This window comes from Nipponia nippon, unplaced genomic scaffold (genome assembly GCF_047370975.1).
Source record: "Nipponia nippon isolate SJK-2023a ecotype South Korea unplaced genomic scaffold, ASM4737097v1 scaffold_109, whole genome shotgun sequence".
NCBI classification, from domain to species: domain Eukaryota; kingdom Metazoa; phylum Chordata; class Aves; order Pelecaniformes; family Threskiornithidae; genus Nipponia; species Nipponia nippon.
The window spans coordinates 34669-60843 of record NW_028262301.1 but is presented as its reverse complement, the minus strand read 5'-3'; the positions used below and the strand labels follow the sequence as shown (position 1 = coordinate 60843).

At 56.8% G+C, this 26175-nt stretch overlaps 1 protein-coding gene across 3 annotated transcripts; it reads left to right on the top strand.

Moving 5' to 3' along the window:
* The first annotated feature begins 12390 nt into the window (after positions 1 to 12390).
* Positions 12391 to 25149, top strand: LOC148056964 (antigen WC1.1-like). Of its 3 annotated transcripts, none has more exons than XM_087746832.1 (16): positions 12391 to 12503; positions 13491 to 13805; positions 15259 to 15567; positions 16231 to 16554; positions 18216 to 19067; positions 19648 to 19974; positions 20061 to 20375; positions 20720 to 21034; positions 21506 to 21568; positions 21657 to 21971; positions 22392 to 22427; positions 22716 to 22853; positions 23593 to 23688; positions 24120 to 24203; positions 24395 to 24547; positions 24776 to 25149. In XM_087746832.1, exons 5-16 carry the CDS (start codon positions 18641 to 18643, stop codon positions 25030 to 25032), a joined length of 2526 nt encoding a protein of 841 aa, XP_087602958.1. In that variant the 5' UTR covers positions 12391 to 12503; positions 13491 to 13805; positions 15259 to 15567; positions 16231 to 16554; positions 18216 to 18640; the 3' UTR covers positions 25033 to 25149. The 3 variants fall into 3 exon arrangements, with proteins under 3 accessions (XP_087602958.1, XP_087602956.1, XP_087602957.1); XM_087746830.1 differs by having other exon boundaries at positions 23575 to 23688; XM_087746831.1 differs by lacking the exons at positions 13491 to 13805; positions 15259 to 15567; positions 16231 to 16554 and having other exon boundaries at positions 12405 to 12503; positions 23575 to 23688.
* Positions 25150 to 26175: the final 1026 nt, after the last annotated feature.

The following is a 26175-nucleotide window of genomic DNA, read 5'->3' as shown; positions in this document are numbered from 1 at the left end:
GCATCGTGGGGCAACGGGAGGCAACAGGATGAAGAAGGAAGAGGTAAAAGGATGCCAAAGAAGGAATAGTGAAAGCGAAAAGTAGCCACTAACGAGCACGAGACTGTAATATACAGGAAGGGAAGCAAGGCCTATTGCAAGGACAAGAGCCTGCCAAGCAATAGCTAAAACCAATAACACCTTCCGATTCAGTCTAGCACATTCAAAGCATGTCTGTCATTGTCTTGAACCCTTTGATCCCCTTGTTTAAGCACCACAAAGTACTGTCAGGTACCACACAGCTGCTCGCTCACTCGCCCCACCTTGGGGGGATGGGGCAGAGACTTGGAAGGGTAAAAGGGAGAAAACTCGTGGGTTGAGATAAGAACAGTTTAATAGTTGAGGGAAAAGAAAATAGAATAGTAGTATTAGTAGCAATAATAATATCATAATAACAATACAATAATAATAAACAAAGGAAGTGATACACTATACAATTGCTTACCACCCACCGACCGATGCCCTGAGCAACGATCGTTGCCCCCCAGACAACTCCCTCCAGTTTCTATACTGAGCATGACGTCACATGGTATGGAATAGCCCTTGGGCCAGTCTGGGTCAGCTGTCCTGGCTGTGCTCCCTCCCAGCTTCTTGTGCACCTGGCAGAGCATGGGAAGCTGAAAAGTCCTTCACTAGTGTAAAAACTACTCAGTAACAACCAAAACATCAGTGTGTTATCAACATTATTCTCATCCTAAATCCAAAACACAGCACTGTACCAGCTACTAGGAAGAAAATTAACGCTATCCCAGCTGAAACCAGGACATCCCTCAGGAGAGGGGAGCAAGTGAGCAGCTGGCTGGGGGCTTAGCGGCTACATTATGGACTTACTTCTGTTTTCACTAAAAACAGTAACAGTACCATGCTCTAAAATTTCTTTTCTCCTTCTTGATGATGATATACTTAATTTCTTTACTTTTATTCCTCTCCTTCATTCTTACTTGACAGGACAGCTATAACTTAACAGAATTTAGCCCTTGGCATGAAGTTTTTAAGAACAGTGGTTTTTCTCTCATTCCTAGCTCTCTGTTATCATTTCATGGTAACACCTCTTAGACAATATTGCCCCTAATTCATTTCTGCTCTCTTTCATCCTTATTTCAAGTGTGTGCGAAAGGAGTTTATTTTTTTATCAAAACAATGTCAAGGGACAGATCCCAAACTGGTGAAAAGCACAAAGCAGGCCAAAGATTTATGAGATGGACACTGATACAACACCATTATCTTCCTTTTGGATCTCTGAAGACCTCATCCTTCAGCAGCATGCCTGGAAGGTCTGAAGTCCCTCCACCTGCCCTGGATGTCAGCACTGAAGGTGAAATTGCTGCGGTCAGAGGTGGTGTTTTGATTCTCTTCTCAGCCTAAAGCATCACCTGGGTCAGGAGATATTCCAGGACACCTCAAGGGACATCATGCTCCTCTGGACCCAAAAGTGGAATCTCAGGTGTCATGGCATACCAATACTTGTGTTCAGGGACCTGGTCAAAACACCCATCTCCTTTACGCTTGAGTTTGCTCAAGTAACCCTTGAGTTGATTCCCATCCACTGCTGGTTGTCTTCCTCCACAGGAAGAGAACACAGGGGGCATCCCCCATACTCATCCTCCTTGCCAGTCTCTCCAGCAGAGCCTGTATTCCTCCACTGCAGAACCCCATGTGAGCAAGCTGTCCCACCACATCTCATTTCATCCAAAACCGTCACAGTTGTGTGACAAGCCACGGGGCTCCAGCTCCTCCGGCCTCTGATCCACCTCCTCCTGGCTCTGATCCACCTCCTCCTCCACAGCTCAGCTGTGGCACCAGGGTGGAGTGCAGACTTGTAACAGGGAAACCTGAGCAGTGACCCTGACCAGAAGACCATTGGACAGCAAGCTGTGCTGCGCTGCACGTACAGCCTGGCCTTCACGCCTGTGCCATGCAGAACGGAGCCTTTGGCCGCAGGACAACTTCAGCAACTCATTGTCACAGAGGAGCCTGCAGGCAGCTCCCACTCAGTACTGCCCTTACACCTCCTGCGTGGCCTTGCCTGTATCTAACAATACAGCAAGGAGTTCTCATGAGAACATCGCTTCTGTTAGACTGTAGAGATGATTGAAAGAGTTCTTCTTTTGTAATAAATGCCTCCAGTAGCTTGAATGATCAAAACAGCGGAATGGCTTCTATGCGTGGGTCTGCATGGCATCCTGTGTGTGGGTCAGAGGCCTGTTCAATGCTACACCACCTGGGGTTCCCACCATCTAAAAGGGACCTAAGATTATCTGCATGATTCTCTCTTCATAGTGTTAGTGCTTATGAACAGCATGTTAAACGATACCTCGCAGAGTGTGACTGCCTTTCTTACTCGAATTACAATGAACCAGTGGTGAAAAACACTCTCTCAGCACCCTTGCATGCAGCCCCTCCAGTCCCATGGACTGGTAAGGGTGCAGTTTGCTCAAGGAACCCCTGGCTTGAACGCCATCCACTGCTGGTTGCCCTCCTCCAGCGTCCTGCCTCAAAGCACCGAGGCCTGGGAGACCTCGCTGGTGGTAGCGGAGGCAAAGAGAATGTAGAGTGTCTCAGATCTATCTACACCTACTCTTACTAAATTTAGCAGTGGTCTGACAGTATTTCTGACTCTTCCTTAGCTGTTCCTGAAGTAGCAACAGCTCATCTTAATGCCCTTGGATTCCCTTTGGAGTTTCAATTAAGTTTTGAGATGAACCCTGGCAGTGCTTGGATTATGCTGTCCTTGAAGACAAGATTTCTATTGCTTGGGCAGCCGGAGCAGCCTGAGGGTTCTCTGGGCCAGGAGTCTTTTCCTGGGAGAGGGGCTGGCACACAGGGGCTTTCTGGCAGTGGACAATAAGGATGTCTTGGAGACAGGAGCAGCCACTGGCTTCCATCTCCTCATGCCATGGCTGGCCCTCAGCCCTGGGGCTGATGGGGAGGCTGAGATACCTCCCAGGAGCTACTGTGACCTTCAGAGGGACTGGGGCTGTGGGGTTGAGTGTGCAGAGCTCTGCAGTACCCATCAATGGGCACTGCCATGGGGTCAGCCCAGAATGGGCTGCTTTTCTGGGCTGGACAGGGGTGAGATGGGTAGGGGGTGGGAAGTGATGGAGAGAGCCAGAGAGGGACTGGGCTGGGCTGGAAAGTGCTTAGGAGAGGAACGCACTGAAGTTAGCTGAGGTGTCTGACCTTGCAGGGTGAGGACTCGCACCAGGGGTTGGTGCTGCAGAGCCAGGGCTCGTGGAAGGGAGCTGAGACTTGCAGACACAGGAGAGAGGAGGCTGCTCTGTGCCTTTGGTGCCATGGAGAGTTGGGGCAGGTGCCCCAGGGCATTTGTAACCCCCCAGCCTTTCTCCCTGGCCATTTCCAGCACTGGCAGCACACCCCAAGTTTATGGGTGAATTGTCCTCTTTGGCCATTTCCATCCTCCTGCTGGGCTCAGTGCTTGAATCCCTCTGCTTGAAGCAGACCTCCAAGATGGTCAGGGACTGGAGCACCTTTCCCCTGAGAAGAGGCTGAGGGAGATGAGCTACTCCAGCCTGGAGAAATGAAGGCTGAGAGGACCTCACTGTGGCCTGCCAGTACCTACAAGGACTTGATGGAGAATAGAGAGACAGGCTTTTCACCATGCAGCATGGCGGGAGGACAAGAGACAGGGGGTGGAAGGTGAAAGAGGAGAGATTAAGCCTGGAGATAAGGAAAGTCTGTTTCAGTGTGAGCTGAGCCAAGCGTTGGAGCAGGTCACCCAGAGATGCTGTGCAGACTCCGTCCTTGGAGGTTTCCAAACTCAGACCGGTTCAAGCCATGAACAACCTGGTCTGACCCTTTTCTTTCTGGCAGGTTGGACTGCAGAACTCCCGAGGTCCCCTCCAACTTGAACTGATCCTATGGTGTCAGGCCCCTTCTCTGATAACCACAGAGCAAATGTTTATGGGGCAAGAATCTTCCTGTGCTGTATGTGACCACCTAAACTAACATCTCAGCCAGCGAAAAGAGGTCGATACCCCAGTGTGACTCTCTCTCGGCAAAGACTGAGGGGTATCGCTGACAGTCCTGGGCAAGAACTGTCTTGGGGGTACGGGGCTCTGGGCAAGACACAAAATGACCTTTTTTTTAAATGCTGCTAGCTTGAAAAAAAAAAAATGTTTAGAAAATATCAATAAACATAAAACAAAGAATTAAACACAAAGCTGCAAAGCAAAGAAAATGTTTGAAAACACTTTTCAGCTTTTACATTTTATTGTGGTTGGATGTAGGACCCAAATGCCTTCAGCTACAGGGACACAGACACCTCCTGCCAGTACAGACGCCCTGGGAACCCCCTGCCCAGCCTCTGCCTGCAGATCCCGAGGGGCTTTGCTCTCCCACACGTCCTGCCTGATAGCTGCCAGCCCCAGGCAAACACCTCAGGTACACCGAGGCCTCTAAACGCCGCCCTGGATGTTTTATGGTCAGACAAACAAGGTCTGCCTGGAAGGTGAAGAAATCTGCAACACTGAGAAAAAAATAGGAGCCCATTTTCACCAGCTGAAGCAATTGAGTACTTTTAATATAACGGCAGGGTTTTCCCATCATGCCAGAATGGGAATTTGCAGGGAGTGCATTAATCATAGGAGAAAAAATATTGATCTCCTGTACTTGCATTATGGCTGCTCTATCTGTTATATTACGCTGCCTATTCAATCTCCCTTATCTTTCAGGTCTTCTCACCTCTCTTGGTTAAATGACCATGTCTAAAGGCATCTGCTCAGCAGAGGTATCAGGACATTTGCCCTTCCCATTGCTCTCCAGACTCCCCCCTCCCCCTGCTTTTTGTTCATTCAGATGCCTCCCAATTATCTCCTTGATGCTTTGAGCTTCAGGGACTTAGAAACTTGCCCCATCTTTCAGAAGTCAAATTCACTCTTTAATCAGCTCCTTCCTTGCATTTATATCTATCCCTTCCTATCTCTCCGTCAAAAACAGTTCTTGTATGTCTATTGTCATTGGCCATCTCCAGCCCAGGATGTCCTACGCTGTCCCATGCCTGTGCCTGTTTCCCTGCAGGCTGTAGACACACGATCCACTTCCCCACCTTGCTCTCATCCTCCCATGTCCCTGCCTGTACCAGTATCTCTCTCTGAAACAGAAAGCCACGGGCTGATCACAGACAAACACCACCACCACCAGTGACCGGTTGCACCACGCCACCACCCTTCAAGTAACATTTCATCTTCCTCATGCCCAGGCTCAGATTCCAAAGCTTTTCGTTTCTCATGCTGTTTCCTCTACAAAAGAAATCTTCATCCTCCCTGAAACCACCTTTCAAGCGATTGCAGGCTACTACAACCGTGCCCTTGGCCTCTATGCCATGAGGCGAAAGCAGCCCAGGTCCCTCGGTCTCTCCACACAAGCCACGTGATTCAGCCCCTTCACCCCCGCTTGGCAGGCCACCTCTGGACCTTCTCCAGTTCCTCCTCACTCCTGCAGAACATGGAGCCCCACACCAGGACAGATTACTTCAGATGTGGCCACGACAGCACTGAGTCAAGGTAACTCCCCTTGTCTGGGTGGTCACCCTCATCCTAATTCAGCCCCGTCTGCAGCTGGCCTTATTCATGGTCAGCATGCTCCACTGGCTCCTATTGCATCCCTTGTAGCGACCACGGCCTTCTCCTCAGGGTCACCCCTCAGCTGGTCATCTCCAAGCTTGCCCTGATACATGGGGTTATTCTGCCCTGGGTGCAGGACTGGCCACTTCTCCTTGTCAAACTTGATGAGCTTTCTGTTGGCCAAATCCCAGAGTTTCCCAGGGTCCCCATGAACTGAATCTTCCTTGTGTCAGCTGTTCATGTGTGCGTGTAGGTGGCTCACCCTGTCCTGTGGTGCCTCTAACAAGATGACAGCATGAGGAATTGAAGGCCATGATGGATAATAAAAGGAGGTAGTAGTTCAACGGCCTTGCTGACCAAAGTAAGAATTCCCAATGCTGCCAGCCCAGAAACACCAAAGGAGGGCAACAGGCAAGCAAAGCCAGGGCCAGCGGGAAATCAGAGGTGGGCTTCTTGAATGAGAGGGATTGAGGATGACCAAAGGGAAGAACCTGGGAGAAGGGAAACAGGGAATAAGAAAGTTGGAGGTGAAGCAAAGGGTACAACCAGGGCGGTTTGTGGGCACCTGTCAAGTAGCCCTCGGTCTCAGCAGGGAATCAGCATGGCTGGGCACACCTCTGATGGGCGTGCACAGGAATGCAGCCGGCTTGGGGAGCAAACAGGAGGAATTAGGAGTCTGTGGGCAGTTCTTGAGCAGTAATCTCAGCTGGGTATCAGAACCTGGTCAGATAGCTCACACCACTGGAGCGTGGCCATGGATGGAAGCTGCCTCTTTAGGAAGGATGGGGCAGATCAGTGAGGAGGGGAAGGTGCCCTGTCTGTGGGCGAGCAGAAGGAAAGCATGGAGCTCTGCTAGTGACAGGTGAGGAGCCAGATGAGAGCCGATGGATCAGGATTAGTGGGCAGAGCAACATTAGCACGGGTAATGTTGTAGTTGGTGTCTGCTGTGGACCAACTGTATTAGGAAGAAGCAACAGATGAGGCCTTCTTCTGACAAGCAGAAGCAGCTTCTCATTTGCAGGCCCTGGTCCTCGTGGCAGACATTACCCAGCTGGACATCTGCCGGAGGGGCAGCACAGCAGGGCACAAGACACTCAGGAGGTTTCTGGAGGGCACCAAGAACCTCCCGAGCATTCAGAGAGGGTGTTAGGAAAGCCAAAGCCCATCTCAATCTCAATCTGGTAATTCCATCTGGACATGAAGGGCATCAAGAAAGGATTTAACAATGATGCCAGCAGCAAAAGGAAGGCTTGGGAAAATGTGGGCCTGCTGCTAGATGGTGTGGGACCCTGGTGACAGAGAACACAGAAGAGGCCAAGGTACTCCACGCCTTCTTCCTCTCTGCGTTTACTGGTAAGACCACCCTTCAGGAATCCCAGGCCCCCAAGACCAGAGGCAAGGAGCAAGGAAGACTTACCCTTGGTGCAGGAGTCTCAGGTTAGGGAACATTGAAACAAACCGCACGTGCATAAGTGCGTGGGACCTGAGGGGATGCACTCATGAGTGCTGAGGAAGATGGCTGATGTCCTTGTAAGGCCACTTGAAATCATGTTTGAAAGGTCAAGGGGATTTGGTGAGGTTCCTGATGACTGGAAGACAGCAAATGTCTTGTCTTGAAGCGCAGCAAGAAGGAGGATGCAGGGACTTAGCAACAATTTAGCAACAGTACTTAGCAACAACTAAAACATCAGTCTGTTATCAACATTACTCTCATACTAAATCCAAAACGCAGCACTATACCAGCTACTAGGAAAAAATTTAACTCTTTCCTAGCTGAAACCAGGACAGCTGGTGTTTTTGTCTCTGAGGCAATTTCCAGCCCAGGTCACCTCTGTTCTGAGCTCTCCCTAGCCCTCCTCTCATCTACCTGGCAGTTCCTCACCCCCCCACCCCCCCACCCCTGCAGGGCCCCGAGCTGGTGATGCTGCTCTGCAGAGTGATTTGGCTGTGGTGCCTGGGGTCACAGGGTGACTCCACACTGGCCTTGCTGCTCTGGGTGTGGAGCAGCTCCAGCTGGATGGGGATGGCGGCTGCTCATCTCCCCACGGCATGGGGGAGATCCCGTTTTATTACAGAGAGGCTATGGGGGAGTCAGCTCCGCCCCGGTGTTAGACACACTTTTACCCAGGCTCCAGGTGAGACAGAGCAGGTTCATGCCTCTGGAGAAGTGAGACAAATCCAAACATTTCTCTAGGAACATTACAACCACAAGTAACAATAATGGCAAAGGTAATGATAAGGGTATTGGTAACAATAATGACAATACACCAAAGCACCACTTTTGGATGGGATATCCTGGGAGTCATTTGCGGGGAGAGACGCAGAGTTGATCACTATTGCAGAAACTTTCATGTAATCCTAATTCCACCCTTGAGCTCCTGGTTCCTCATGCTGTAGGTGAGGGGGGTCACTGCTGGAGGCACCACTGAGTACAGGGCTGCCATCACCAGACCCAGGGATGGGGAGGAGATGGAGGGGGGCTTCAGGTGCTGATAAAGAGGGAGACCACGTCCAGGGGAGGAGGCACGCGGATAAGGCTTTGTGCTGTCCCTGCTCCCAGGGGATCCTCGGCACAGTCGTGCACATTTTCCCACGAGACCCAGGAGGGTCCCGCAGCGGTTTTTTGGAGAAGGGTTCTGCAGCCTGGAAGCACAGGGAGGCGGGAAAGTTCTCACGTCAGGCACAGACACTGAAGCTCTGACACCGCAGTGACCCGTTCTCTGACAGCGGTTCAAAGGAGGATTTTTACCTCACCACGAGCCTTCCTTGTGCTCATTTGGGTCACGGCCCTGGAACACGCCAGGAGCACAGGCACCACCGCCACCAGAGGGCAGACATGCGCCATGCCCCGCCCACCAGCTGCCAGCAGAAGTCCCGCCCCTTCCCAGCAGCCTCAGGGGCCATTTGCCCCGGAAGGCACTCCCCTCTACTGGTCACGTGCTTGGTTGTGATTGGTTGGAAAGAGCAGTCACCCCCTTCTGGTTGACCCAGAAGTACATCTGACCCAGAAGGCCCTTCCCCTGCATACACCGGGGCTGCCATTTTGTTTAGGCCACCATTTTGTTTGGTCTGCCATCTGGGCGGTGGTGGTGCCATTTTATGACGTGGTGCCACCATTTGACGACAGTGAGCTGCCATGATCTTAAACATCACACTGCTCTGTGGTTGGCTGACAGTAATTGCTTGAGAGCATCAAACCCACGTCTTCTCAGGAAATCCTGTGATTGGCTGGCAAGAGGAGCCTCCCCTCCCACTGCGCCCAGAAGCAGTCAGCAAGGGAAGCCCCCTGTCATTACGTACAGGGAGGCCGCCACTTGTGACAGCCTCATTCCCCACAGGTTCTCATACTGCACTGTGGTTGGCTGGCAGCCATTTCTTTGACACCGTCAGACCCATGTGTTCCCATGCAGCCCTTTGATTGGCTGCCTGCCTCCTTTGGACAAGGAAGTGCTCGGATAGAAAAATATGCAGATTGATGTACAATAGAAACATTTTTAGAAAGATATCTAAAACTGAGTGTACAAATAAGTATAACTATATTTTTATTTATTTATGATTAGATACAATATTTTAAATACATATACTTCTATAAACATAGACATGTGTATGCCTTTATATATATATATATGTAAACATTTATAAAGGTAGAGAAATTGAATCTATATAGCCATTACAACATAGGTATCAAATGGATAAAACCTTCTTTAATAAGAGCTACTGGAATGAATAATCAGAGTTTAAATGTGAATAGAAAGCAAAGGACAAGGGTGGGTCGAGGTCCCCCACTTTACCAGGCTGCAGAAGCAGCCCAGACATGTCTGGGGTGGGGGGAACCTCAAGAGGGTGGGGAGGACACAGACAAGCTGGAACATGCCTGAGGGCGATGGCCACCAAGGGGCCCTTGGCCCAAATCCTGTCAGCATACAAAGAAGAGCCCAATGCTGTGAACCAGCCTAGGAGGCTCCCGCATCCCAGCCCAGCAGGATGGCCATGCAGGGTGAACTGGGGAAGGCTCTCAGCTTTTTTCTCTGCTGCAAGACACAGGCAACACTGTCTGCAAACATGAAAAACCAGGACAAAATGCCAGCTTCAGAAGAGTATGTGCATGGGGACCATATGGAAAAGACCCACAGAGGATCTGAGCAAAGACCATGTGAACAAGAGGAACTAGCCAATGAGCCCATGAACAGCAAACTGGATTTTGAGGTGCCAAAGAGAGGGGAAGGGTGCTGGTGGGGAACTCTCTTTCCCCAGGGTTGTGGGGGATCTCACAGCTACCTGTAAGACTGCTGTGGGGTGCGGGCTGGTGATACATGTGATTCCTTGCCCTGAGGTTGATAACCTGATTGAATGTTTCAAAAAGCTCTGACTGAGTGAGTGAGGGGAGAAGTCAGGAGTGCGCTGGGACTTGTCCAGGTCCCCCTGAGCCACACCAGCCAAACCCAGTATGCTGTGTCTATGTCATGTGAAAGGATGGGGAAGGGAGTGGTGGTGGTGGATGGAAATGTATTGAATACTGTAGGACCTGTGCAGGATGCACATGGTATGGAATAAGGGGTAGAGATTGTACTGGGTCTGGCTGGGATGAAATTGATTTTCTTCTTAGCAGCCCCTATGGTGCTGTGCTTTGCTTTGGTGGCCAAAACAGCTTTGACAGCACGCCGACATTGTAGCTATTGCTGAGCAGTGCTTGCACAGTGTCAAGGCTTTCTCTGTTTCTCGCTCTGCCCTGACAGCAAGGAGGCTGGCTGTGGCAAGAGGCTGGGGGGGGACAAAGCCAGGATAGCTGACCCCAGCTGACCAAATCGATATTCCATGCTATATGATGTCATGGTCAGCAATAAAACTGGGGAGGAGGGTGTGTTCTCCAAAGTATCCTTTGCTCAGAGACTGGCCAGGCATCGATCTCCTGCTGTGAATGCTTACTCCTCCACTTATTAAACTGTCTTTATCTCGACTCATGAGATTTGTTTTCTCGCTTTTGCCCTTCCAGTTCCCTCCTCCATCCCACTGATGGGGAGTAAGCAAGTGAGTGGGTGGGGGCTGCCACATGAGGTCACCCCGCCATGTCAGCACATAGCAAATAGGTTGGTATGTGCTTGAGTAGATGATAGGCTGAGAGCTGGCACATGGCTTGTGTAAGTGGTTGTGAGATTACTGATGCCCGAGTAGCTGATAGGCCAAAAGCATGCACGTGGCTTGTGTCGGAGCTTGTGAGGTCACTTGTGCCTTTGTATCTCATAGGCGAGTGGATAGCAAGTAGGTGGATATGTGGTGGTCAGGTCACTGGTGCCTGAGTAGCTGATAGGCCAGAAGGAGACACATGGCTTGGGTATGTACTTGTGATGTCACTCTTGGCTGAATAGCTGATAGGCCAGGACCAGGTGCATAGCCCTTATAGGTGCCTGTGAGGTCACCAGAGGCTGAGTACCCCAACAGCGAGTACATGGCAGATAGGTGTACATGTACTTGTGAGGTCATGGGTGCCTGAGTAGCCGATAGGCCAGGAGCAGGCCAATATCAGAGGTAGATGCTATGACATCATCTGTGGCTGAGCAGCAGATAGGCCAGGGGCTGGCACATAGCTCATGTAGGTGCTTCTGATGTCACCAAAATAATATTTAGACCACGCCCAAATACGACTTTTTGAAAGAACCATCATCATCAGAAGTCCATACACCGCAGACGTGTGTGACAGTATAATTCATGCGCACGCAGTATTGGCAGTAGGAGGGTGTGAGGTCACCGTCAGTATAACCCATAAGCACACAGAGGTGGCAGTAGGAGGGTGGCAGTGGTCACATCACCAATGGCACCCCATGGCTGTGGGGCTCGGTGCAGAGCGGCCGTGTGCTGTCCCAAGGGCATCATGGGGGATGGGAGCTGCCTGGCCCCGTGTCTGCAAGGCCGAAGGAGCAGCCCCTGCAGCCCTGGCTGGAGCAGTCGGGGTGGGGGTGGCTCTGGGGCACCGCCGGGATGTGCCTGGGCAGGGTGCCAGGAGGAAACCACAGACTTCCTGCCCAGGTGCTGCGGGGAGAGCGCAGGGAGCGCTGCGAGGCCACGGGGGCTGTGGTTTGTGCACCTGCAGGCTGGAGCTCCTGATCTGCCTGTGGGGAATAACGGCCCCTTGGTGACAGGCTGAGAGTCAGGGACATGTCTGAGCCTCTGGGCTGTGGGCTGCTGGCAGGGCAGGGACATGAAGGACCTTCCACAGGGCTCTCCAGGGAAGGATGGGTGAGCCAGCATTCCTGGGATGGGGCCCTGGCCTGGGCTAAGGCCCTTTCCCAGCTGCTGCTCCCAGCACAGCGGGGTCTGTAGCAGGGTCAGGGGCTCCTTCCTTCCCTTCCTGACACAGCCTCCGGTGCAGTCCCAGCCCTATGGTTCCCATGGCATGGGGGCGGCTGGACACTCTCACCTTGGGCTCTTGGATGTGCCTGGCATAGGAGATGCTCAGTGCTCCTGGTCAACACAGCAGGGTTCAAGGGGTGAAAAACCCATTTCTCCCCCCCACAACCGGCCCTGTCCTGTGACGGCCCCCCACCACAGTGACGTGACACCTGCAGCAGAGCCGTCTCTCATATATGGTCATGAATGGCACTGGAGAAGTTCATTGGAGGGTTGGGCTGTGTCGGAGGGGAGATAGCTCCCGATAATGTCTAAAAAGGTCCTGCTGCTTTGATTGGCTCGTCCTGTAGCTGGGCTGGGATCTGCAGAGATATATTGCCCTCCCGTCGTCACTGTCCCCATGAGTCCCCAGGAGCTGTGGCAGGGAGTGTGGCATGGCAGGGATGTGCTGGCAGGGCAGGAGGCTCTGGATGGGCACAGAGGGACTCCTGTCCCCTCAGATGCTGTGGCTGCTCCTCTGGGTACAGCTGTGCAGAGGTAAGTGCCAGTTCCATTGTCCCACAGCCCAGGGCCAGCAGGTACCCGCATGGTCATCGGGATCAGTCTGGGAATGGGGTTGCTTTGCAGGTGCTACTGAGATGAGGGTCAGAAGGTGCTCAAGTCCATGGACCCTGTGCCTGCCTGTCTGGGTGGGAGAGTACCTCCTTTTCCAGGGCTCCGGTGTTGAAGGCAGCCTGTGCCTGGCTGTACTCATAGACAGCCTGTCCTGGGGTACCCTTTTGGGACCCCCTGATGCCCAGCACTGTGCCTCTGGAGGCAGTGGTGGCCTAGCTGGTGACGGCAGCACGCAGAGATCCCCAGGGCACTGCCAGCCTCTGGGGTACCGCGGAGGGTTTGTGTGCTGCTGACTGCCCCCTTGTTCCAGGGGAGCCCTGACCCCATGAGGGCAGTTTGTGCCCCGCAGAGAGAAGGGGACGGGGGCATCTGCGTAGAGAGACATCCTTCCTGGGAGGCCTGGCCCAGTGCAGAGGCCGGGCTGACACCAGGGGTGAGGAGGGGATGTGGGTGGGGGGATCATCGGAATCGTCTTGGTGGGAGCACAGAAAGCCCTGGGGGTGGGGGTGGGTATGGATGGTGCCAGGGCAGGCGATTTGCATGGGAAGCTGCAGGCCTGGGTACACGAGGCTGTCCAGGGGGTGCTGGGCTCAGGGAAAGAGGGTGCCCTGTGCAGGGGTGGGCACAGTGTGCAGGTGTGTGTGGGCAGGGGGCAGGTGGCCGTTGGGGTGGGAAAAGGTGCCTTGTGCGGTGGGATGGCAAATGACCCAGCAGGGCCAGAACTGCACACCTCCAGCCTTGCGCAGCCCATGGGGATAGAAGGGACCCCCACACTGCACTGGGGACAGCCTGGAGGGGAGAGAGCTCCCACCCTGGTACCTCTGACATGGCCTGAGCAGGGACTTCCCCCAGACCCACAGTGCTGGGGTTTGGTGCTGTGCCTGACTGGTCCCATGTTTGTGTTTGAAGGTGCTGTGGAGGTGAGGCTGGTGAACGGCAGCAGGCACTGTGCTGGGAGAGTGGAGGTGAAACATGGGGGCCAGTGGGGGACAGTGTGTGGTGACTACTGGAGCATGAACGATGCGGCAGTGGTTTGCAAGCAGCTGGACTGTGGGTCTGCTGTTGGAGCCCCTCAGTATGGACACTTTGGGCCAGGATCTGGCCCCATTTGGATGGATGATGTTGGCTGTAATGGCACTGAATCTGCCCTGTCTGACTGCCCGCACAGAGGATGGGGTAAACATGACTGTGATCATAGGTGGGACGCTGGAGCGATGTGTTCAGGTAAGGGGACAGCTTGTTCCTCCCCTTTGCCAATGTGATGGGGGAAGGGACCTTGGGTGTGCCCTCAGGGAGAAACAGGTAGGCAGTGGAGCACTGCCCAATGTGGCTGGTCACACTGCCAAGCTGGGACTGTCGTTGCTGGTGTTCCCAGTCCCTGGGAAAAGCCCAGAGGGAGCCTACCGCAGGGTGAACTGACCCTGCCACAGTGTCTCAGCCCCTCTTCAGTCAGTGTCTTGGGCTGCAGATGAATCTTCCATCCCTGCCCTGGGGTGTCCGCTGATCTCCACTGGTCTCCACCCATTCTGCCAGTTCCCAGCTAACAGTGCTGAGGGTCCCTGAGCTGGAGAAACCAGGGGGGACTTGCTTGGCACTCCACACCTTGGAGGAACGGCATGAGATGGCTGGTCCCCCAGGTCATTCCCCTTGACAGGCATGAGTACCTCAACTGAATCAAAAGGGCTTTTTGGAGAGCATGAGTGCTGGGCCCTGGGAGAGGAGCAGGGTGGCGCACAGCCCTTCGCTGCCTGTCCCTGGGGCTCAGCTGTGTGGTCCAGCACTGCGAGACTTAGGAGTTTGGCAGCTGCTTGACTCTGGCTGCTCCCTTCTGCATCACGGCATGCCCAGGCTCATACTGGGAGGTCACTGGGGCTGTGACAGCCCCACAGGGCCATGGCCCCATGCAGGCAGCGCTGACCTGCTGCCCAGCCTCTCCTGCCTGCCCATGGTTCCCCACACTGCCCCAAGAAACAGAGGCTTTGGCATCATTTACTGACTCTCACCTGTGCCTGCTGTTACCCTCTGAGCCAGCATGAGCCCAGGGGGGCATGCGGGTCTCCTGTCCCTCTGCCTGGCTGTTGGCTTGGGACCTGTGCACCTCTGGGCAGAGCACTGTGTGCCTGGCTGAGGACACCCTATCTGAGCAGGCATCGGAGGGGTCTGGACAGGCACCAGCCATGGTAACAGCCACACCATTGCTGTGCTCCGTGACATCTGCCCCTAACAGGAACCTCCCAATGCCCCAGAACTCCCCTGGGAGAGGGGTGCATTTCTGGCTGCATCAAGGTGATGGTCCTGCCTGATCCCAAACTCTGCAGGCGCTGAGCAGGCTGCAGCAGTCATTATCATCTAGGCCAGTTCTCCTGGACCCAAACTGCTCGCACCACTGCAGTGCTGGGGGGACCATGCCAGGCAGCACAGGGTGCCTTGTGCAGCAGCAGGTTGTCTGAGCAGTGCCTGGTGCTGCAACAGACACATAACCTCTAGTACTGCGATGGTGTAGAGAAGGGGTGCAGGGGGGCCTGGATGTGTTTGTGTCACCAACACTCCCCCAACAGCTTCCCCTGGGATGTGCAATGGGCCATTTGGTCACAGCTTGCTTGGAGGTGATGCAGGATGTGGTCATGTATCTGCCAGAGGGCTCTGGGAACTCCCAGTTATTTTAGTTTTTTTCCAGGATTTGTCTGGCTGGTGGAAGGGAAGAGCCGCTGCTCAGGATGGGTGGAGATCCATGACGGGGACCAGTGGAAAACTGTCTGTGACTCACACTTTGGTCCCAAAGCTGCCGACGTGGTCTGCAGGGAGTTGCAGTGCGGTGTGCCCCTGCCTGTGGCCGGGGCAGCTCACTTTGGAGAAGGGATGAGTCCCATGTAGGATGGAGAGCTGCAGTGTGTGGGGAATGAATCCCTCCTCGCCGCCTGCCCCAGGGAGTCCCCCAGGGACCAGCCCTGCACCCACACAAACAGCGCTGTTGTCACCTGCACATGTAAGGACTCAGGGTGGGGTGTTGAGCACTGGGGTAGCTCCAGCCTTAGGGGGGCAGGTTGTGCTTGTGGAGACAAGGGACCTGGGGTGTCTGTTCCCACAGGCTGGCAGAGAGATGACCTTCCTGGGGGATCCTAGACAAGGGCAGGGCTGGGCTGATGCCCAAGGACAAGGAGGGGGCATGGGTTGGGAGGGCTCACTGGGATCATCCTGTTGCACCAGAGGGGACACGTAAAGGGCTGAGGGTGGAGGATGAGCTGAGAGATGCCCAGGGCAGGCTGTGGTGCAGGGGATCTCAGGGCCCTGGGGAGAAGCAGCAGTGTGTGCCTGGGGGAGCCCGGGTGGGGGCAGGTCTCTTCTCAGGGTGCTGTCTGGGGAGGGATGAGTGCCCTGGGTGGGTGTGGGCCAAGGGTAGGTTGCAGGGGGCCGTTGTGGTGGAAGGAGGTGCCAAAGTCTGTGGGGCCACAAATGACCCAGCAGGAGTGGAGCTGGGCATCCTCAGGCTTGCGCAGCCCGTGGGGATAGAAGGGGCCCCTGCAGTGCCCCAGGGACATCCTGGAGGGGAGTGGGCTCCCACCCTGGCACCTCTGACTCCACCCGGGCAGGGGTTCCCTCAGACCCACAGTGCTGGGGCTGAGTGCTGTCCTGACTGGTCCTGTGTCAGTGTTTGAAGGTGCTGTGGAGGTGAGGCTGGTGAATGGCAGCAGGCACTGTGCTGGGAGAGTGGAGGTGAAACATGGGGGCCAGTGGGGGACAGTGTGTGGTCACTACTGGGACATGAACGATGCAGCAGTGGTTTGTAAGCAGCTGGACTGTGGGTCTGCTGTTGGAGCCCCTCAGTATGGACACTTTGGGCCAGGATCTGGCCCCATTTGGATGGATGATGTTGGCTGTAATGGCACCGAATCTGCCCTCTCTGACTGCCCACACAGAGGATGGGGTGAAAATGATTGCCTTCATGATGGTGACGCTGGAGTGATGTGTTCAGGTAAGGGGACAGCCTATTCCTCACCTCTGGGGCTGGGATGGAATAGAGACCTGGCTGTGCCCTCAGGGAGCAACAAGTGGGCACCAGAGCATCGCCCAATGTGGCCAGTCGCACTGCCGAGCTGAGGCTGTCATTGCTGGTGTTCCCAGTCCCTGGGAAAAGCCCAGAGGGAGCCTAACCTAAGGTGCCCATACTCTGCCTGGCCTCTGAGCTGGCTCAGATGAATCCCCCACCCTGCCCTGCATTGTCTGTTGATTCCCATCTTTCTCCTTGTATTCACCCAGGACCTGCCTGGCCGTGCCAAGGGCCAGGTCCCCCCATGCCAGAGGCACCAAGAGGGACTCACATGGCCACCCACAGCACCGGGGAAGGGCATGGGATGGTAGCTGCTTTGGGGTTGTGCTCCCTGGCAGGCACAAGTCCCTTGGCTGAAGCAAAGGGGTTGCTCGGAGAGGAGGAGCGCTTGGCCTGGTCTGTGGAGCAAGGTGTCATGTGGCACCTCATTCATCCCCAGGGTCACCCCATGAGAGCCTGCCCGTGGGGACACGGTCGCATCCAGGAGCGCTGACCTGCTGCCCAGCCTCTTATGTCTGTCCCAGCCCCTGGCCGCCTTGCACTTCTGGATTTGCCAGCATTGACTGGCTCTCCTCTGTGCCTGCCCTTGCACTGGGAGCTTGTGTAAGCCCAGGGCTGCTCTTCTGTCCACTCTCCTGCCCTCTGCCCGGCTGTTGGCCAGGGACATGAGCATCCAGCAGTGCGCTCTGGCCAGGACTGAGGACCTTTTGCCTGGGCAGGTGCCGTAGCAGGGGGCTGCCACAGATGCCAACCACAGGTACAGCCTCACTATGCTTGTGCCCTGTGACATGTCCCATCTCCCAGCAGTGCCCCAACCGCCCAAGACCCCCCTGGGAGCACGGCCTGTTTCTGGTGGCACCAAGAGGTTCCTCATGCCTGGCCCTGAGCTCAGTGGGGCAGAGAGAGCTGCAGCAGCCAAGAGTGTCTGGGCTCATTTCCCTGGACCCCAAGAGCTCTGGGTGCTGCAGTGCCCAGGGACCAGTGCCAGGCAGCCCAAGGTCTGTGGGGCAGCAGCAGATTGTCTGAGCAGTGCCTGTGGCAGTGGGTTTGGGACAGAAGCAAGCTCACATGTGCTGGGCTTATTTCTGAGGAGCGGCAGGTGGGTCCTGCTTTGTTTGTGCCATCAGCATCCCCTGAGAGCAGCTGGGGTGGTCGTGGGGCTTTTTGCCTTTGGCCACCTTGGAGATCAGGTGGGACATGGTCAGGGGACTGTCAGAAGGCTGTGGGAACTTTCAGGGGTCTTTGGTTGCTCTGTGATCTTGCTGGCTGGTCAGAGGGAATAGCCCCTGCTAAGGACGTATAGTGAGCTGTGACCGTGACCCTTGGAAAATTGCATGTGACTCACGCTTTGGTCCCAAAGGTGGCAATGTGGTTGTCAGGGTCTGCTGTGGGTCTGGGATAGACACATACCCTTGAGTGCTGTGATGGTGTAGAGAAGAGGTGCAGGGGGGCCTGGATGTGTTTGTGTCTCCAACACTCCCCCAACAGCTTCCCCTGGGATGTGCAATGGGCCATTTGGTCACAGCCTGCTTGGAGGTGATGTGGGAACTGCCAGAGAGCTCTCAGTTGTTTTCTTTTTTTTCCAGGATTTGTCCGGCTGGTGGAAGGGAAGAGCCACTGCTCAGGACGTGTGGAGATCCATGATGGGGACCAGTGGAAAACTGTCTGTGATTCCAGCTTTGGTCCCAAAGCTGCTGACGTGGTCTGCAGGGAGTTGCAGTGCGGTGTGGCCCTGCCTGTGGCTGGGGCAGCTCACTTTGGAGAAAGGATGGGTCCCATGTGGGATGGAGAGCTGCAGTGTGTGGGGAATGAATCCCTCCTCACCTCCTGCCCCAGGGGGTCTGCGAGGGACCAGCCTTGCACCTATGCGAACAGCACTATTGTCACCTGCACACCTAAGGACTCAGGGTGGGGTGTTGAACACCTGAGCTGTGCCGGGGGTTGGGGAACAGAGCAAAGGACCATGATGGGCTGGGTGTGAGGACAGGAGGGGTGATGGGTTGTCTGCAGCATGAAAATAGTGCAGAAGGAGAAGAAAGGCATGCTGTCCCCCTGGCCTCTGCGCCAGCTACTGAGGGTACAGGAGCACCAATCCACCCTCAGTCCTCCTTCTCTGTCCCCAGAGTACACAGGGTTCAGGCTGGTGAACGGCAGCACGGCGTGTGCAGGGAGGGTGGAGGCCCAGGTGCTGGGGACCTGGGGGACCCTCTGTGCCTCCCGCTGGGATCTCTCGGGTGCCCACGTTCTCTGTCGTCAACTCAACTGCGGGTTTGCCGAGTCCATTCCTGGAGGAGAACATTTTGGGAGAGAGACTGGCCCTGTCTGGAGAGACTCATTCCACTGTGACGGGACTGAAGCCCACTTGGGACAGTGCCCAGTGATCACCCTGGGGGCCTCACCGTGCCCCCATGGGAGCAACGCCGCTGTCATTTGCTCAGGTGAGTGCTGGGAAAGTGCTGCATTAAGTCCATTTGCCCTTTGTGTGCGACATGGCCACCCAAAGCAGGGGTCCCATGGCAGTACCAGGCTGAATTTCTCCCTGGAGAAACCCTTGCTTCCTCAGGAGCCTTCTGGAGGGCTTTGCCTGCTCAGAGTGACTGCTCTGCTGTGGGAGAGCAGGGGACTGAATGGAGGCAGCCATCTGCCCCCAGGGCAGCGGCTTAGGCCCTGGTGCCACTGGCAGGCCTGGGCTCCTGTGTTTTTCTGCTGTGGGATGAGCCCAGGACAGTGCTGCAGGGCTCTGCTCCATCCCTCTAGCTGCAGACAACCACATCCCATCCCCACAGAGAGCCCTGCAGAGCTTCCTCCCACCACCCATGCTGGAGCTGCCTGGGTGCCCCCAGCAGCAGCAGACCTGGGTGTGAGCTGCAGAGCGGGCCTGGGCTCTGCCCTTGCTTCTTGTCAGCACAAGGCTCAATCTTGCCCTGTTTTTTTTGAAAACTCCCCCTTGCCGTCCTCCCTGAAGGGTGCCATGCTCCCTTGTGCCGCCAATGGCTGTGGCATCTCTGCTCTCCTCAGGCTCGGCCAGCTTTGCGTCCCTGCGGCTGGTGGGTGGAGGGAGCCGGTGCGACGGGCGAGTGGAGATCTTCCAGCGTGGGACGTGGGGCAGAGTCCTGGATGACCAGTGGGACATGCAGGAGGCCAACGTGGTGTGCCGGCAGCTGCAGTGTGGACAGGCAGAGAAAGCCTACAACCCCCCAAAGCCTGAGCGAGGGACGGGCCCCGTAGGGCTGCGAGGGGTCCGGTGCGCAGGGCATGAGACCAACCTGACCCAATGCAACACCTCCCTGCCCGAGAGTGCACTGGCGGCAGGGGTTGCGGAGGACGTGGGAGTCATTTGCTGGGGTGAGCGGCACTGCACAGGCCCCCCAGATGATGGGGTGGGTGGGCAGCCAGCCCCTGACAGCAACTGGGGTTTCTCCCCACTGCAGGGAGCCGGCAGGTCCGGCTGGTGAATGGGTCTGGACGCTGCGCCGGGAGAGTGGAGATCTATTACCAGGGCAGCTGGGGGACCGTCTGCGACGATGGCTGGGACCTGTCTGATGCTGCTGTCGTTTGCCACCAGCTGGGCTGTGGAGGGGCAGTGGAGGCAACTGGCTCCGCTCGGTTCGGGGAAGGCTCCGGACAGATCTGGCTGGATGGCATGAACTGCTCCGGGTATGAAGCTGCCCTCTGGGACTGCCCTGCCAGGCCCTGGGGGCAGCACGACTGCGGGCACAAAGAGGACGCAGGAATCATCTGCTCAGGTCTGTGGTGGGACCCTGGTTCGTGGGGAGGCCAGGACGCGGGGAGAGCCTGGCACGGCAAAGGCTGTCCCTGGCTGCCTCTGAACTCCTGCCTGAGCCCATGCTGCAGGCACCCATGCACGGGCACCCTCAGTCCCACTGGGGGTCCCTGGGGAGCTCAGCAGTTCCCAAGTGTTATCGGGAAGGGCAGGGGTGTCAGTGCATCAGGGACTTTTCTCTGCTCCTGGGTGCAAGAGGGATGTGCTGGCCATGCCCCTGCCTGGCTGAGGGCCTGGCGAGTGCAGAGGCCTCCCTCTCCCACAGCCCCAGACCAGCCTGTTCCCCCTTGGTGCCTTTCCTTCCAGAGTTCGTGGCCCTGAGGCTGGAGAACAGCGATGGCTGCTCCGGGCGCCTGCAGGTTTTCTACAACGGGACATGGGGGAGCATTTGCTCCAACTCGATGACTCTCGACACGGTGTCGCTGGCATGCAAGGAGCTGGGCTGCGGGGATGGAGGATCCCTGGAAACACAGCTGCCCTATGGCAGGCTGTCTGGCCCTGCGTGGCTGGATAACGTGCAGTGTGGGGAGAAAACCAGCTCCTTCTGGCAGTGTCCCTCCACTCCCTGGGATGCACAGTCATGTGAAGACCTGCGAGACGAGATCCACATCACCTGCAACGGTAACTCTGAGCCACTCGGGCACCAGTGTCACCCCAGCTCCTGCTCCCCGCTGGGCACAGCCAAAGGCAGAGAAAGAGCTTGGAGGGGCTTCTCCTTCCCGTGTCAGACCCTACTCTTGCTGGTGGCACAAATATGACCCCAGCCACACATGTCCAGCAGCAGTTGCCACCCAGGTTGCCACTAGCACCTGGAAGAGGCAGAGCCATGTCCAGGTGAGGTCTCAGAAGAGACCAGACAGGGTTCAGAAGAGTCTCCCCTCCATAGACACACTACCGCTGCTCTGTGAACCAGGGACCTTTAGGGGCTGAGCAGTCAGGGTCCCCCTAGACCTGCGCGTGTCCCCTGAATGACTGGGGTTCAGATGCTGCCATGACCAAGATTGTACAGGGAGGCACAAGTAGAGCTCAGCCTTGCTGTGTTCTGCACGATCCCCTGAACCAGCCCCTTCACTACAGGGTTTCTTTCTTCAGGGCGACGCCCAGAAATGTCCCTGGCCCCGTTGGCCCCATGCCCCAACTCCACGAGCTGCACAGGTATTGAGCTGCTCCTCTGTGTACCCTTCTTGTCTGGCAGGGCTCTGCCTGCTGTCTGGGTGCCACGGGAGGTCTTTGCCTTCTCCAGACAGGGAGAAGATTCGTGCCGTGGGAGGCGAGGACGGGTGCTCGGGCAGAGTGGAGGTCTGGCACCATGGGTCCTGGGGGACGGTGTGCGACGACTCCTGGGACATCCAAGATGCTGAGGTGGTGTGCAGGCAGCTGGGCTGTGGCCCTGTGGTGTCTGCCCTGAATGAGGCCGCATTTGGGATGGGGCAAGGCCCCATCTGGCTGGAGCAGGTGGAGTGCCGGGGGACGGAGCTGTCCCTGCAGCACTGCTGGGCCCGGCCCGGGGATGGCGGTGCTTGCCGGCATAAGGAAGACGCTGCTGTGCGCTGCTCAGGTGAGCGGCAGGACTGGGACCTCTTGTTCAGGTGTTGGCAGGGAGCTAGAGAAGGCTGTTCACCCACTTGGTCCTGGCATGGCCCCTGACCTCCCAAGAGCGAGACCATTCCTGCAGAGTGCAGGAGCCTGGTGCCAGGTGGGGAGCAGCCTCAGTGGAGCTGCGTGTCCTCAGGCCACCGCCTGTGGGGCCCTGCAGCCCCAGGGCTGTCCCCTGGGCTGCCTGTGCCATCCTGCCTGCCACCCAAAGCAGAGGCTGTGGGCCCTGTCCCGGCCTCCCTTTCTAGCAATACTGGAGGGGCAATTTGGGTGGGATGTGTCAGGGACATCTCCAGACACACACAGGGCGTGTTGGGAAGGAGGCTCCCCAGTACCCACACACCCGTCCTCTCAGCCCCGCTCTCCTTTTCCTCCTCTGCAGCTCCAGCCAGGACAGCAGCATCCCCACCCCGAGCAGGTAACTTGTCCTCCTGCCCGAGGCTGGGTATCCCCAGCAGCAGGCTGTGACCCACAGCTGGATGGAAGGGGCTCCTTGCTGGGGTGTGAAGCTCCCAGGAGGAGACACTGGGGTGGTGGTGGGAGAGTTGGGGAGGGCTGTAATTTCCTCAGCAGGGTGGAAGCTTCCCCATTACTCACCTCTGGGGTCCTCCACCCTCTGCTGCCTTGAGTGATGGGGGTCAGGACTGGTGCTGCCCTCAACTCTCCCAGGCCTGGTGTTGCCCCTTCTATGTTTTTGCCCATGCAGATCCTACCCGGGGTCGTTTGACCAGCAGCGGGAGAGTCTCAGTGCCCGTCATCATCTGCATCATCCTGGGGGCCCTTCTCTGCCTGCTCCTGGCCCTCCTGGCTGGACAAGTGCTAAGCGCCAGGGCTGGGCGCAGAGGTGGGTCCTTCCATAGCAGTCCCAGGGACCATGCCTCCTGGAAGGGCTGTGGGGTGCTACGGGGTGTCATTGAGGGGTACAGGCAGAGCTGGGGGGATGAGACTGTGTGCTGCCACCTGTCCTATGCACTACCCCGTTGACTGCCTGGCCATGGGTCACCAGCAGCAAGGGATGGAGAGAGCCCAGAGGCAGGGGGAGCTAGTGATGGGGCGAGGAGAGAAATGGCAGAGTGGAGATGGCCAAGGCTGGCAGTGCTCTGGGTAGGGCTGGAGGGGGCTCTGGGGCAAGGGAGATGACCGGAGGAGCATGGGGCAGTAGAGTCCATCTCCATGCTGTCAGACCCCCAAGCTGTCCTTCTGCCCAGCCCTGCCCATCCTCACCCATCCCCCAGCAGGGAAGGGGCTCTGCTATAGACCCATGGGGCAGATAAGGGGCAGCTCCAGGTGGCGAAGAAACATGGGAGCTGCTCCAAGGTCAGACAAGGGGCGAATGACCCAGGGGCCAGAGGGGCATGAGTGCTGTCTCTGAAAGGATGATGCGAGGGTGACGCTGCCCCAGATAATCTCCACAGCAATGTTGCCCTCTCTGGGGATGTGGCAGCCGTGCCTGGACAGCGCAGTGGGGCTGTGCTGTCGGACCAGTCCTGGGATGGCCAAAGGAACAGGTTTGGGGGAGCACAGTGGGATCCCGTTGCCTCTCTCTCTGCCTGTCCCTGTGCCAGCCCTGCCTCTGTCCCCAGGCTCCAGGAGGGCTCAGGAGCTCTTCCCCGAGGCTGTGTATGAGGAGATTGGTTACAGCCCAGTGTGGGAGAAGCAGGCAAGGTTTGGTCGCTCAGGTGGGTGTGGGTCCTCCCTGCAGGCCCATCTGCGGGACCCTTTCCCCTGGCCCCAACACAGGGCTGATCCCCTGAAGCCTCCCAGCCCATGGTCCCTGCAGTGCTGGGGCCGTGTGGTCTGTGGGGAGAGCATCCAGGTCCTGGGCCCGGGAGAGGAGCTTCCTCCCAACCAGCTTTGCCCATCCCAGCTGGACAGCCCCTCTCTTCCTGCCCCTGCACCCCATGTGACACCCGAGGAGTGAGGGAAGGGGCTGCGCTAGGGCAGCTCTGGGAGCACCTTTGAGATGGTGTTTGTCCTGGGGGAGCAGGGTAAATTCCCAGCCCTCCTCCCCATGCAGCCCCAGCTCTGTGGGTCCCCCTTCCCCAGCAGCATTGACTATGAGACAAGTCCATGGGGCTCGCTCCATAACACCCACTGTGCATCTCACCAGGGTCCTATTCAGAGGAGTCCCTGACCCAGCTGCAGCCCTACCCTGGGGACAGCGAGGAGGAGGATGGTCTGGGATCAGCACCAGGTAACAGAGGCGGGAAGACATTGATCTCCCTGCAGCCATGTGATGGACAGAGGTGTCACCATCAGAGGTGGGAAGGACATGGGGGCCTCCTGCGGTGCTGCCAACACCAGTGTCTCAGCCCTCTGTCCCTGTGCATCCTCTGCTCTGGAGGGTGTATCTCCTCGCTGTCACCAGCTGCCCTCTCCTTTCAGATGTTCTTGTCCTGCCTGGAGGTGACCCAGTGGATGGCTATGATGATGCCAGGGAGGTTTCTGACCCTGAGGATGATGCTTCCCCCAGGCAGGGAGTTTGGGAAATGCCCAGGGCACCAGCGGAGGGAGCGGGGCCCAGGGATGCACCTGGAGGTGAGAGGGAAAGATAGTGCTGCCGGTTCCTGGGGTACCATCCCTGGTGCCACGCAAGTCACTACCGTACTGACACCCAAAGCTCCTGGGAAAGGGGAACCTGACCCAGGAGTTGTCCTTGGAGGGACTGGGGGTGGGAGAAGGAGCTGAATGTGGTAAGGAGTGGGGAGGAAGGTGATGTCCAGACCCCATGGGGTGTACTGCAATGTCCTGCCTTGCTGCTTCCAGGGGGCAGGCTGCTCTCCCGGAGAAGTGCTGGGGTCCCTGGAGCTGAAGGAGACACCTCGTCCGTGTCCCTGGGGAGCATGGGCTATGATGATGCTGAAGAGGTGTCTCTGGCACATCCCCATGAGGACACAAAGGCTGTGACAGCAGAGCTTGGTTCGCAACAGTCCCTGAGTCCCAGGCCAGGAGAGCCCATCCCTGCTGTGCAGCTGGGTGCAGGCAGGAGGGAGGAGAGGTCTGTGCAGCTGGGAGAGCTGTGAGCACCAGAGAACCGTCTCCCTTTACCACGGGCAGCAGAAATGGCCGGGAGTTTCCTCTATTTTTATTCCCATTTTTACACTGTGCATCCATATTGGCTCTTATTAAAAGTCTCTGAGGGCTTTGACCCGGAGCTGCTGCTTGCCTGCCCAGGTGTCAGGTCATCTCCCTGAGGCTGATCAGGGGAGCAGAGAACAAAGACACAGTGGTAGGGAAGGGGCGCGTCTCAGGGACAGCAAGCTCGGGGTCAGGCTGTGGGGCTGCGAGAGCCCCTGGTGCCTGGGGACTAATCCTGCTGACAGAACCTTTTCCATCCTGCTGGCCACAGGCAGTTTCTACTCAAAATGGCTCTCTGATAGTTGCCGTGATGCACCCCAGCAGGAGCACCCATTTCTTCACCCTGGGGGTTCCAGCTGCTCTTTCCCCCAGACCCTGCCTGGGCCATGCTGGTCCCACAGTGCAGAGGCCATGACAGAGCTGCCATGTCAGGGTAAGCCCTGGGCTGTGGCCCCACAGAAGTGAGCCCTAAGGTGGCCGCAGTGCCCTGAACACCCCAGCCAGCCCCTGCGGGGATCATGGCCCCTGGATTACCTCCCACAATGGTTAGGAGGCAGCTCTGCTCACACTGCCCCAGTACAGGGTGCAGAGCCACTTTCTGGGACACACGGGGCTGGAATTCCCTCTCCTCATGCTCTGCCAGGACCCGTCTCCATGGGCTGTTCCTGGAGCCTTGGGCCCTCACAGACCCCCGAGCACTCTTGTCACAGCCACAGAGCTGCCTTCTTCCTGAGCAGGGGCTGTAAGGCCCCACAGCAGCCCTGGGACCCCCTCCTCCTGCTCCCCTCCAGCCCCCACCCCTGCCCTCCTGCTGCCTCGCCAGGGGTGTCAGTTTGGGTTTGTGTCGGGGCAGTACTTGTGTGCAGGTACAGGGGGGATGGGGGCACCTTTCCCTCAGCTCTGTTGGAGGGCTGGGGATGGAGAAGGGATCCCCATGAGACGTGTGCTGCAGCCAAAAGCTGTAGCCTAGCCCCTGGTCTGGAGAAGGGCCCATCCAGGAGGATGCTCATGTGGGCACGTTTCCATGGCAGAGGAGATTTTGTGTCCCTCCCCTAAAACAGGTGCTGCTGGGAGCGGAGCCTCAGTCC